The 12841-nt window shown below is 44.1% G+C and overlaps 1 protein-coding gene across 1 annotated transcript; it reads right to left on the bottom strand.

Annotated features, from left to right (window-relative positions):
• Positions 1–206: 206 nt before the first annotated feature.
• On the bottom strand, positions 207–10497 carry CAVIN2 (caveolae associated protein 2). Its single transcript, XM_064451984.1, has 2 exons — positions 10058–10497; positions 207–2835 (listed from the first exon to the last, which is right to left on the bottom strand). The coding sequence occupies exons 1-2, from the start codon at positions 10448–10450 to the stop codon at positions 2041–2043; spliced, it is 1188 nt and encodes a 395-aa protein (XP_064308054.1). The 5' UTR covers positions 10451–10497; the 3' UTR covers positions 207–2040.
• Positions 10498–12841: the final 2344 nt, after the last annotated feature.

Below are 12841 nucleotides of genomic sequence, written 5' to 3'. Positions count from 1 at the left end.
GACTACGTTCAGATGTGCTACAGATCTGACGAGTGTCTGGAAAGCAAAGTCTGAGCACTGGCGTTTGTGTTGTTCAATAACAGCAGAGGATGAGAAGGAAAATGGTATAGGTGCAACGGGGATATGAACGGAAGTAATAAATGCTTGACCTTTAGATTTCATCTTTGCCAACTTCTCAGACTGCTTCTCCCAAAGACTGACATGACTGTGTTTTATGTTATGCTTTTATTTGCTGTATTTGTAGTTAGTTACAAGTAAAAATGATTGAAATCCACTGTAGTTAATACAAAATAAAAATATAGCTGCACGGGTTATGCCATGATTTTTCTTACAAACAGTATCTCCTATATGATACCATACACTTAAGAGCTTAACTCTTAATATTACTTGCTTACACTAAGCTCTTATTGACTAACTTCCAGTGTGATGTGCTGGTTCCAGATATTACCCCTGTGGAGTAATATCTGTTATTCATTTAATAATGGTATTTTTGCTGTAGTTTTTATTTCCCCTGTATTTTGTGATTCTAAATACAAGTTGAATGAAGCAACCTTTTAGTGCAATGTTAAGTATCAACAGAATTTTATATATATATACACGTATATGTGTGTGTATATATATATAGAAAATAAAAATAACCCACTGCACAAACAAACAAGGATGTAAGGTAACTCATGTGGGTATTGTGCTTTCCTCTCCTCCCCTCCCCCTTACCTTTGTTAAGTGACAGGAATGAACATTCATTGTGAACAAACTACCCTGTAACCTCTCATTTTCAACAAATTTTGAAAAATTACAGACTTGTAATTTTGAGAGCAGGTAGGTGGCTTTGATGAAGGTTATTAGCAGAGAATCAAATCCTGTGGCTTTGCAGACTCATCCTTACGTAAATTCATCCCTGCCATGAAGTTCAATCCATAACACATTGTTCCCTTTAGACACGCCTAAAAGGCTATTTCACCTTTTTTTGAAAAAATTGTCCTTGCATCCCTGTAATTATCTAACTCTTCCGTGTAGATATAGCTCTATATATGAAATAATTTGTAAAAAGATAAATTATGCTATTTTCAAAATACTCTGAGATACAAAGTTGTGCAGGTGCAAGTTTGATAGTATATTGCTATAAAAACTTAGTGTTATCTGAGTATATATTCTTTAAGCCGGGAATATAGACTTAATATTGTGGGGTTTTATTTTTGCTTTTTTTACATTTCATAGCATTTCATACTTTCTTCAGACTATCTCCATGTTTCTATCGAATTCCTCTTTTTTTTTTTTTTTTCAATTTCTGATCCCTTAAAGGTACAGTAGCTGATCACACATTCATGCTTGTCACTAATGTATGTCCATAACTCTGGTAGACTGAAAAACATCTTTTCATTTCCACCTAAACACAGTCGTTTCTTCTACGTGAATAGCGAGAGACTTCTGGCAAAAATCTTTCTCCCACTGAAACAGATGGAGCCAACTTTTCAGCTTTGCCCTTTAAGTACTCTGCCCTTCTAGGCTTACAGAGTCGTGGAGCAAAACCCCAAACAAACCACATGTACGCACAGCTACTGAGACTGTTGGTATTCACGGAGCATAGCACGGAAACCGAAATCAAATGTTCTCACTGACCTGCGTATTTCTACATTTACATACAGAACTACTCACAGTGCTGTAAAATACTGACAGAGGAGAAAATGGAACAGAAATGTTTGGGTTTTGACTACTCTCCATGCATTCCCCTGACCTAACTATAAGAAAGCCAGCTGACCAGCTTGCTTCTACTAGACGTACTCTTCTCCTGCTAGTCTCTTACACCAGCTGACAGCATCTCTAAATCAATAAACACCAGTGACTTGGCTTAACATAGAGCATGTTGCAGCCTCTGTCATTGACCTGTTCGCTCTCCGTTCCAACACGGTGCAATAAATTACCACTGCAGAGAAAAGGGTGGAAGAACCTGAATCGCTACTACTGCCTGTGTAGCAGAAACCAGCTACTTGCCTAAGTAAAACCGTGCGTGTCTGGAGGGCGAAGGAAGGCTCGGGTTGATTACGCTGTTTGGTCTATCTGCAGGACAGCTGCTTGGGTCGTTTCTTCATCAGATTGTTCCGTTTCAACGCCGACTGGCTTGTTTCTTTCGTCATACAGTTTCTGGCTAGAAACTTCTAGAGGCGTCCCATACTCTTCATCATCTTCAACAATGGACAGCTCAATGTTGTTGTTCATCACGGCGTTCCCTTCCATTCTGGCTTCCTTCTCTAGAGAATCGGTTACAGCTTTGCCCTCCTCGGTCAGCGAGGTGGTAGGTGTCATATCCGAGTGCGTGTCGGCAAATGACATTTCATCCTCGTTCTCAGCTTGGTCGTTGCTTGTAGTTTCTGTTCGTCTGTCCTCAGCTTCAGCCGGGCTTTCTCCTTCACGGGCTTTCTTCATGTTGAATGTGAGGGGAGATACTTTGAAAACCGAACCCTTTGAAGAGGAGGATTTCTGATGATGTACAGTAAGCGATTTCTTGATCTTCTCTCTCCGTTCAGGTGAGACGATCTTTGTGCTGATCTTGTTCATCTTCTTCTCAATGTTTTGGCGGGAAAATGCTTTCTTGAGGCTGTCTACCTTCTTGAGGCTGGATCTTTTAATTTTCTCAGCTCTTGATTCTTCTGTCTTCTCCTCTGCACTGTCATCCATATCATCTTCCTCGTGAAACATTTCATCATCTGAACCCAACTCTACTGTGTGCAAGGTTTCTTCCAGTGTTTTGTTCTCATCCACAGGCTCCTCTTTTCCTTCTGTAATGCTGGGAATGGGCTCTTTTGCAAAAACACTGGCAGGGATTTCATTTTCCTCCTGAAAGAATTGACAATATTTGAGTTTCATAGTTCACAGGACACAGATTTAATAAACAAAGCACAACCCTGAACAATTACATTTTTTCCCCCCACGATGAGATGAAGGATGCTGAAGATTTCTTGTTGTTTCAGTATATTTAACCAGTAACAAGCCACTCAAAGCCCACTGAACCATTATCTGATACAGTTTAAGACTAATGAGCTGTCAGCTGTAAGATTTCTCTCTCAGAGTGACTTGGAATGTATACAGAATGGAAATCCTGTTCTTTGTCATTTAAATTAGATACTCTTATTAAAGAGTTTAGCTGTAAATTTTACACCTATCCCTGGGGAGACAAGATGGTATGGTGGCTGCAGAGGTTGTACTATGGACTCCTGTGTAGACCTACCATAGTCATGTAACCCCCAGAGCTTTCAGTTTCTGTAGCCAAAGACGGGGAATACCTCTGTGGAGACGTTGGGTGCATCTGAGAGGTACCTTAGATGGCAAATGCAGTTAGTGCTCCCACTGTATTTCAGGGAAATGTATGTTGCTGTTAAAACTGGATTGTTGGTACTGAGAAGCCATGCAGTCTATGATGTTTAGCATATGTGCTTTTTCCCATCTATTTACAGCACAGGAAAAAAAAGCCCAAACTGTAAATTTGGCTGGTAAATTGGTAAAACATGGACAGAGCAACTTCTTGAAAAATAATTTTAAAAAGTTTACGGCATACAAAAATAAACAGACTTATAGTTATTTCTAGCTAAGCAGAAAATTATTGTTTTTTAGAAACAAAACCAAGAAAGGGCATGGAAAGAAAGCAGGTATCTGAAAACAAAACAGGCTGAACAAGGGCAGAAGCTGCAAATTGTAATGAAGGACCTCTGAGACTACCGAGCAGAGCGGCTCTGCTACACCGAGCAGTTCAGGGGCAGCACAATGAACGCTCTGTTCTGCGGTAGGTTTTGCAGGCATCTGCCCATGCAAAGAAAACGGGGCTCCTTGTGCCCTTCCTTTTCTTTTCAGAATTGTTATGGCTTAAATCTGCATATTCTCTATTTATTACCTTTTTTATCACCTTCAGACCGAGAGCATGCAATGTCACTTAGTGTTACAGATTGGAAACATTTTTTTTTTATCTCCCCCCGCGCTCCCACCCCTCACCATTTATCTTTAGATACAAAAAGCAGTAAGTGCTGAGTGAAATGGTTGTAATAGTCTCAGATCTGTCCCTAGTGGGCCTGAGTGTACAGTTAAGGGGAAAAAGGCCACATAGACTTCGAAGTTTATGCTCATTATTTCAGGACTGAGCATGCAGTTGTGATCGCTGGAGAGAATAGTGTCTCAAGTTAAATTTCCTATCAAGACTGTATAAGGATGTCTTTATGAACATACCGTAGTACTTTGTGCATGGTTGTTTTCAAAAACAAAATACTCCCGACTACCTTGTAGTGCTTCTGGAACTCAGAATATGCACGTGGACAGGCAGAATTGTTTTATACCATATACATGGTAAAACATAATACTGTGATTCAAGTGTGTTGAGGACTATCCTTCAGGGATATAAAAATTATAAGTATCAAAAAACTGATGGCTGTTTGACCATTCATATGTGCTTTGCTTCTACTGTCTCCGCACACCCTCTTGGATTAGCGGCCTCAGCTGGATGCGCTGGCACAGACGCCAAGCCCATTGCCTGCAGTGGAACGTCTAATAAAGCCAGCGTTCTTCTGACACCTATAATGTTGTTGCAACTATCGGCAACAGTCACCAAGATAACAAAGAAAACCTGCACAGCTTTAAGTGAAAACAGCTGTAACTGCAGTACAAATATTTATATTTTCTCTCCACTGCAGTTAATGAAATGTGGATTACATGAGTAGGTGCAGTGTTAAATTATTCCCCAGAGCATGAGAACTATGTATAAAGCATAATTTATGTGCCTTGTGCATTCTTTCCAAACCCAGGTAATCACATGCAGCTTTAAGCATCTCAGCATTCAGGTGTAAGTACCTGAATGGCATAGAAAACTCCAATTTTAATGAGTAAAGGTGGGTTGTAACTTTTAAAGTATTTAGTCTAGGAGAGTGGTGTTCTATGAGATTGATCATGGTGGAGTCTGAGCCAGAGAGGGGCCTGTGTGGCTCATCTCAAGGTCACTTTAGCCCTGTGTCTACAGTATTCACGTTAAACTGCAGTACTGCATGAAGTCCCTAGAAGAATATGGGCACAGATTTTGTTTCAATTTTTATCAAATTTGTGACTGAGTAAAAGGGAGACTGTCAAACTCTCCATATTTATAAAGAAAAAAAAAAAAGCAAACAAAAATATACTGCATAATAATGAACTAATGGTTCAACTAAAAGCAGATCGTAGGTAGTCTTTGGCTACCAGACAGTACTGGCATTCAAGAAATCACCTCTCTGTCTAAGCATCCTGCATGGCCCTGGAAGACATCAGGCTCTGGGCATCTATTACTCTGCTTGTAAAATGGGAATGGCATGCTTTCCTATCTCATGTTTCTAAAATACATTAGGATCACAGGAACTATTAAAATGCAAACAAAAATAAATAAAGTAAAATGCTTTGGAGATAAATAGGTGGTATAGTAGGAATGCTCCGTGGTGCAACAGACGCTTCTGTTTCAAATACAGTTTCTGATAGCATGTTGTAAGTGGGCTATTGGTAACTTTTTGGTCTAACAATTTTATATGACACCTATATTTTGTTTTGATACATTTTTCAAGCAGTCTAGATTGCATTTAGGAAGACTAGAACAATACACTGAAAAACGCCAACTGTTACAAACTGCATAACTATTTTCCTTGCCAAAAAAAGTAGAACTTTGATCTTTTCTTCTTGATCTAATCTAAAATTCTGAGAAGGCAATACATCTTTTTATTTTCCACATCTGAGTTCAAAAACAGCACTTGCGTTTTCTCAGATGAGCTTGACTGTAGGTAGCTAGCTCCTCTGAATTTGATTTTTCTATGTAGGAGCTGAATAGACTTGTGCAAGTTCTCTGTGCTTGCTGATACTAGTAATATTTGCAAAGTGAAAATTAGTGCCTTCCCTGTGCCTTTGATCAGCCATTCTTGGGGACTTTCTATAGGTCATAGTCACAACCCTATCTTTTACCAGAAGGGAAGATAAGATCCATGGTGTACCATAAAACCGAATGGCCTGAGTGAACAGGTAGTTAATTTACTCAGGACTGGTGAATCTCTGATGCCACATAAGGGAAATCTGTGTGCTTTTGTTGGGATTTTTGTTAGATTTGTGGTAAGAGGCCATGGCCTTCAAGAAAGGGAGATGGCATTTTCCTATGCTTACACCAGTCCAGACTCCTCTGTACTTCGTAGATGCTGTTATATGCCTAAATGATTACTAGTCTAAAACTTGTTTTGCTACACAAAATAGGTCAAAATATGACAACTCCTTCTAAAAACAGCTATAGCTCCCCCTACTTTCCTTCAGAAAAGTAAATGCTCTTCACACCTGGATATCACCATGGGGTGGGAGGAGGGCAGGGAGCAGGCTAGGACCTCAGGCGAGGAGGAGAAAATTGCCAGCCACCCATTTGCATGTTCTGCGCAGGCTGGGGTGTTCTGGGAGTGCGTTGTGGGTTTGGCTGCACCGTCCCCCTCACCTCCCACAGCATGGCTGGATCAAGTCCTAAAAGCCATGTGAGGCATTTTTGTCATTAATCCACATAAGAGTATTCTCCTGGCGAGGCTTCAGTGGGAAATTTAGTAGTTAGATAATAGCATTATCAGTTTGTAATTCTTCTGTTTCCCTCACCTGTTCATTTTTGAGTTTGAAGTTGCTTTTTTGAAAGATTATTACAGTGACCCAAATGACAAGATACAACCAAATGGCTAATTTCCTGTGCTCTCCTCTTGCTTCATTTCAGGATGAAGCATTTACCAAAAGCAGCATCTGAGAGAGGCTTGAGTATCAGTGTGCTTGACCCCACGCTGTAATTTTGACTTATCTGTCCTATTCACTAGTAAACCTGACATTTAATTGAAAAATTAAACACGAGCCTCTTTTTATCTTGCATTTTGCTTCTGCAGCTAAAATAGCAAACAAAACCCCCACCAAACAAGAGCTAAAAAGCTGGTCATGTGGCGAGAACAAAATAGAGGGGAACAATGCCAAAGCTTAACAAGGATTTTTAAAACAGTCACTTCAGTGTTTGCTAAATTGCTGTGTCACTTGTGGTATTTGTAATAACTTTTGCATCTCCAAATGCTTGGAAGGGAGCTCCGTTAAGATCTGTCACCAATTAAAGAAATATATGCAAACTAGGAACAATGCAGACAGTCTAGGGAGAGAAAACTAAGAGCATTTTAATGGAAAATATGTAAATAGCTGAACTTTTCTAAACACAGTTCATTCTCAGTGTGTACGCTGAGGGAAAGCTGATGCTGGTGAGTGGCAGCATGGTTTCATAAAATGCAGACCTGGAGCTCAGTCATGTGTTCTGGCTATGCTCAGCGCTCCCACCAAGTATCAGGGAGTTTGAGGTATATGGTGAATGCAGAACTGAATCACAAATGTGTATTTTTATTTTCATACTGAGCTGTCTTCCTAAGCTGGAAAAGCAGGGCCTAATGAGAAACATGCTGTGTAAAGTTTGGGATTGTTTTTTTCAGTGGAAAAGAAGAATCCCCCAACTGAAGAGAAGTCTCATATATCCAGATTTCCCTTTTGTTTTTACAGAAATCTGGCATCAATATGGCTTCATTGCTGTGACTTCTCCTTCCTGCAATTGTTTTCCATGGATTCCTGTCCTGCTTGGGGCTGTACAGAAACCCAGCCAGCCTTCTGCTCTTTTCCTTCTCTACAATTCTCCTAGCAAGGCGGAGGCCCTGCTGACCTTCAGGTCATCCCACCTCCACCTCGTAAGGAGACCTGCAAGGAGATCTTGAGGTGGTGGGCACGCAGGTAAGGCGCCTGCTGGGGCTGGCAGCAGGCCTACGGGCACGGCCTGATGAGCACCCGCCATCCCTCCGGGTGCGGCCACTTCCCCAGCGGAAAATCCTGGCTCCTCCCATGCTCTGCCGGACAAGGTCCTGGGCGCTGCCCACCCAGGCCACCCTCCCACGCCCTGGGAAGCTCTGCTGGCCGCCCAGATGGCCATGCTGCCTTTTAGCAACAGGCCAGTGCCAAGAGCAATTCCCAGTTGGCAGCTGATTTTTTAAAAAATGAATTTAACTGTAGTGGTTTTTTTTTTTTCTAAGGCTTGTGTTCCTGATCTGTATTGACTTGCAATCAGTTCATCTCCCTCCCCCCACCTTGGCAAAATATTTTTCCAGTGAGAGATGGGAGCATAGTCAACTAAATCCTTGTACAAGCAACGAAGAACAGACCTCCTGTCCAAAGGTACTACCCCAGTGACAGGTTGTGGAGAAGCAGTGGATTTTCTTCAGCTGTTGTTCTGGGACACAGACATGTGTTGTTTGGTTGGGGTTTGTGCACTTCAGGACCCGATATTAAGGAATGCCTCGGAGGTTTAAATAGGCCTTAGCTTTGCAATACTATTTAGTGTTGGGAAACAAGCCAAGCCAGCCCTCCCCTGTTGGGACACTGCTTTACCCTTCAAACCCTTCTTGGCGAGTTTTACCAGCACTATGTCATCTTAAATCACTATGTCATCTTAAAATGCTATAATTTGAGTTCTCTGGAGGGAGATGCTGTAGTTGCAGTAGCAAAGCCTCAATTCTCATGCCTGCAGGTAGCAGAAATGCCACAAAATTACCTTCCCACAGGCCAAGCTGGTGCACCCTCCCCATGGGAAGCGTTCAACATCTAGGTCTGAACCTGGAGGCGGGAGCCAGTCCCGCTAACACGGCCTGGGAGATGGCAATGTTTTGATTTACAATAACAGATCTGAAATTACTTGGAGAATTCCAGAGAACATGTGTCTTTTAATTTACCCAGTCCCTGGAATAATTTCCACATTCCTTCTAGGGTGGAAATCACCATGCTCAGTACATGCTGCAGCTCCTCCTCTTCTGGCTTGACAAGCCTGGACAGTAATTTGGGAGAACAATAAGCAGGGAGGTGGGGGCTTCCTTTCTGGGGGAATGCCTGTGCCTAACCAGGCCTGCCAGCTTTTAAGATCAACTTCTGCTGTGTTGTTTTGGGTTTGTTTAAATAGGAAAAAACCCCAACAGCCCAAGGAGTAGAGTTAGCTACTGACAGATGTAACATGCAGCCGACAAGTTTAGCCTGAGGAGCTGGTGATGTGCCCGACCTGCGGCTGCTCCAGCCCTGTGCTCACCCTCCTTCCTTCCCGCAGCGTGTTGTGGAGGTCTTTTTTTTTTTTTTAAGATGTAAAAGTCACGTCCTGTGTTTAGTTAAAGCTCACGCCGTGTTCTGTCCAGACCATTGCTTAAAAAGGGGAAACTATGCAAACTGCTGCTATCACTGGATGGACTCCCAGGAAGCTGAGCTTTTAGCTGAATTTTTAGCTCATCTCTGAATGGGCCAGAACAGCCTGAGGAGCAAAGCGGGGCATGAGGCTGAGTGCGGCAGGGAGCTGCAGCACTGCCCCTCTCCTGCTTCTGAGGGCAGACGCAAGGGCAGTTTTTAGGAACACTGCTAAAAGTTAGCAAAATAGGCTCTTTTCTCAAGTTTGCTGAGAGTATGCTTCTAAAAAAAAAAAAAAAGGCGTGGGGGGTGCCCTTTCTTCAAGTTTGCTTGAAAAAAAAATTACCCACACCAAACACCACCACAAGAAAGCAACTCTTTCCCCACACATGCTAAGAGTTAGTAAAAGGTGGCTCTTTCCCCAAGTTTGTGAAGTTAGTAAGAGACAGCTCTTTCTCCAGGTTTGCCAAGAGTAAAAGGCAGCTCCTTCCCCACAGTTTGCTAAAAGTTGGCAAAAAAAGGTGGGCTCTTTCCCCTTGTTTGCCAAGAGTTAGCACAAAAATAAAGGGAGTTTTCCTCAAGTTTGCCAGAATTGGGCATTTCGTCTAGAGTTGCTAAGAATTAAAAGAGGGCTCTTTCCCCAGGTTTGCTAAGAGCGGAAGGTTTTTCTCCCAGCTTTGCCAAGTTCGCAGAAAGCCAGCCTTTCTCCCAGGTTTTCTAGGAGTTAGCAGAAAGTCCGCTCTTCCCCGGGTTTTGCTAGAAGTTAGCAGGAACAGGCTCTCCCCCAGGTTCGGGAGGAAGGTGCGGGGGGACGCAGGGCGCGGTGGCCGGTCACGGCGGTGGCCGCAGGGCCTCTCACCTGGAAGATGAGCACCTTGAAGCGGTCCCGCCGGAGCAGCTCTGCGTGATGCTGCTCCAGGCGTCGCACCTGGTCGCATTGCCTCTCCAGCCGCTCCCGCACGGCGCGGGTGTGGGCGCACACCTTCCGCGACTTTTCCAGCAGTTTCTCCACCGCTTCCCCGGTCGCCCCGTGGCTGCGGCACAACTTCCCCAGGTCTCCCTGAATACCCCGCACCGCCCCTTCCAAGCCCCGCTGCCTCTGCTCCATCTGCCGCTGTTGCCCTTCCACCGCTTCCAACATGGATACCAGTTTTTCCAGCAAGGCCAGGACGGTCAGGGCGTTCACCTGCCCCCCGACCGTCTCCGACGGCGGGAGCGGAGGTACCGCGCTGCCTCCCGCCGCCTCCCCCATGGCGGCGACCGGGACGGGACGGCGGACGCCGGGGGCCGGCTCTTAAGGGCTGCGCCTTCCTCCTCCCCCGGGGAGGTTTCGGGCAGAGCCCGGCCCCGCTCCCGGCCACGGCCACGACCCGCCCCGGGAGGCCGGAGGCCTCCCGGGGCGGGTCGTGTTCGTGGCCGGGCCCCCGGTGCTTCCCCCCCCGATCCGCCATCACCCCCCTGTTTTTAAAAGCGAGGGGTGTATTCTCGCCCCACACTGAGCGAAAAGTCGCCTCCTCGCAAGCATCAGTAGGTGGCAGGAGATACCGCGAAATGCGGTCGGGGATGGGAGGGAAAACAGCGGCCGCTGGAGAAGGGGTTGGGGAAAAAAGTGGGAAGAGGGTGTTGGGGGTGATGGTCCGGGAGAGTCTGTGGGTGTAGGCTGGAGTTAATCTGAAGGAGTTAAACTGATAATAAAAATTAAACTATTACTAGTATCCATATAACACCTGTTATAGCAATCATACAATAATATGCTATAGTAATATATAATAATAATGTGGTATTAGTATAGTCTTATATAATATTAATATAATTATAATTACGTATAGTAATCGTCATGAAAATTGACATACTGGTAATATATCCACACATGGCCCATCAAATCTCCCAGCACTCCTTCCACCGAGCAAGCACCCCATGCAACACTAGGCTGTTGGGTTTTTTTAATAATTTAAATCCTCCTTCTCTTCCTCTACTATTATTATTGTTATTATTATTGTTCTTAATAATAATTCAGATGACAATTATTCTATTCCATTCCAGTGTAGTCCTCTCCTCTTTCTTATTCTTCTTATTTTAAAAAACAACCCAACCCAGTCTGGTCTTGCGTAGGGGGCTTGCTTGGTGGAAGGAATGCCAGGAGATTTGATTCACTGCCCACAATGTGGAGATCAGCTGGGCACTCTGGTTGCCCTGACTGGCTCCTCCAGCGTTTCTTCAGTAAAAAAAAAAAAACTGTAGGGCTGGAACAGCTGTTTTGGGGGAAAAGCAATAAACTGGGTGTGGTGGCAGAGGGACGGTGTTTTCAAGCTTTTGCAAAGCACCAAAAGGAGCTACTTGGCATGAACAAATACCAAGCTGTTTATTTAGAATAATACATAACTGTTCCCAGGTCTGATCCAAAGCTGTTATCGTCAGGGAAAATATTACAAAGTTTCACGGACTTGGGTTGCTCATCCGTATGCTGACGTTCTCAAGCACAGACAATTTCTTTTTATCTTCTGTTCTTGACATTTGCCTGGTAACAGGACTTCTTGCTGGAACGCAGATGTTTCTAATACTTGGGTATGTAGAATTCTAATACTTGGGTAGCTGAAATGTAATATTTTCTAATACCACCACGATTTTCCTGCATCCTGTAGATTAAAAACATCCATCTGGAGTCCAAATAGCCATGATTCTCACCCTTTTTTTTTTTTGTACACAGAAAACAAAATATTTTAATCATTTTGCCATGAAAAGGAATAAAAATTAATGACTGAAGAATAATGCAAATGAGTTAGCCGTTACAATCACTGCATATTCGAGCTCCTGAATGTCCTGCAACGTTACCATTACTGTCTGATTTTTTTGGTCCGTGCTTTTTTTTCCAGGCTGCAACGTCTGTTCCTCAAGACATGGGAGCTTTAAAAAATGCATTTGGTGAGTGAATTCGCTTAGGAAAAAAACCACCGAGTCTGCCAGAGTTGTCAACAAGGAAAGTATGCCGAGACTGTAAAATATGCAGGCTCAGAAGGGAGTGGACATATTTTAAAGGGAGCAACCTAAACAAACCCTTTCTGTTTCCGCTTGCGCTCCCTGGCAGCACTACCTGATACGCCCTTCCTAAGACATACGTGTTTCCAAAGGGGTGCCCATGTCTGTCCCTCCCGGTACAGGGTCCTGCCCAGCTTGCTTGCTTGCTCTCTCCCTTTTTCTTGGCTGGGGCCTGGAGCCTAGGCAGGGAGCAGGCATTTTTGCAGAGAGAAGTGCCTGACATTGCTCTGGCAGGGTCGAACGTGTAGAACGTGGAGAAGGGCAGGAGTTTAAACTGGTTGCAGTTTACAGAAGAGGCGGCGCATGCTGCTGCCGGCTCTGCCTGCAGCAGAGGCATGGGAAGCAGGGCCTTGGCCGTGGTGGCAGAGGGGAGGAACAGAGAGAGTCTGCTGCCTCCAGCAGTACTGCTTGTGGCTTTTGCTCTCCCGGCAGCCTTTTCCCTTGCAAAGCCAGGGGAGTGGCAAGCCCAGCTCTCCCTGTCTCCATCTCGGCTCCAGTCCTTCTTCCTGTCCCTCTTTCCCCATGGAAGGAGCAACCTGACTCTGTCCATGCCCAGCTACGTATTTTTCCTGTGGCAAAATAACTGTTTTGTCTTGGGTTTGTTTTT

This window comes from Phalacrocorax carbo, chromosome 5, assembly GCF_963921805.1.
Source record: "Phalacrocorax carbo chromosome 5, bPhaCar2.1, whole genome shotgun sequence".
Classification (NCBI taxonomy): Eukaryota; Metazoa; Chordata; class Aves; order Suliformes; family Phalacrocoracidae; genus Phalacrocorax; species Phalacrocorax carbo.
This window is presented reverse-complemented; position numbering and strand designations above follow the sequence as displayed.

Excerpts from the sequence above, each read along its gene's own strand:
- CAVIN2 (XM_064451984.1), bottom strand. The coding sequence starts at position 10,450 with ATGGGGGAGGCGGCGGGAGGCAGCGCGGTACCTCCGCTCCCGCCGTCG. Across the intron at positions 2,836-10,057 it reads TCAAGGTGCTCATCTTCCAG|GAGGAAAATGAAATCCCTGC; the intron begins GTGAGAGGCCCT and ends CAATTCTTTCAG.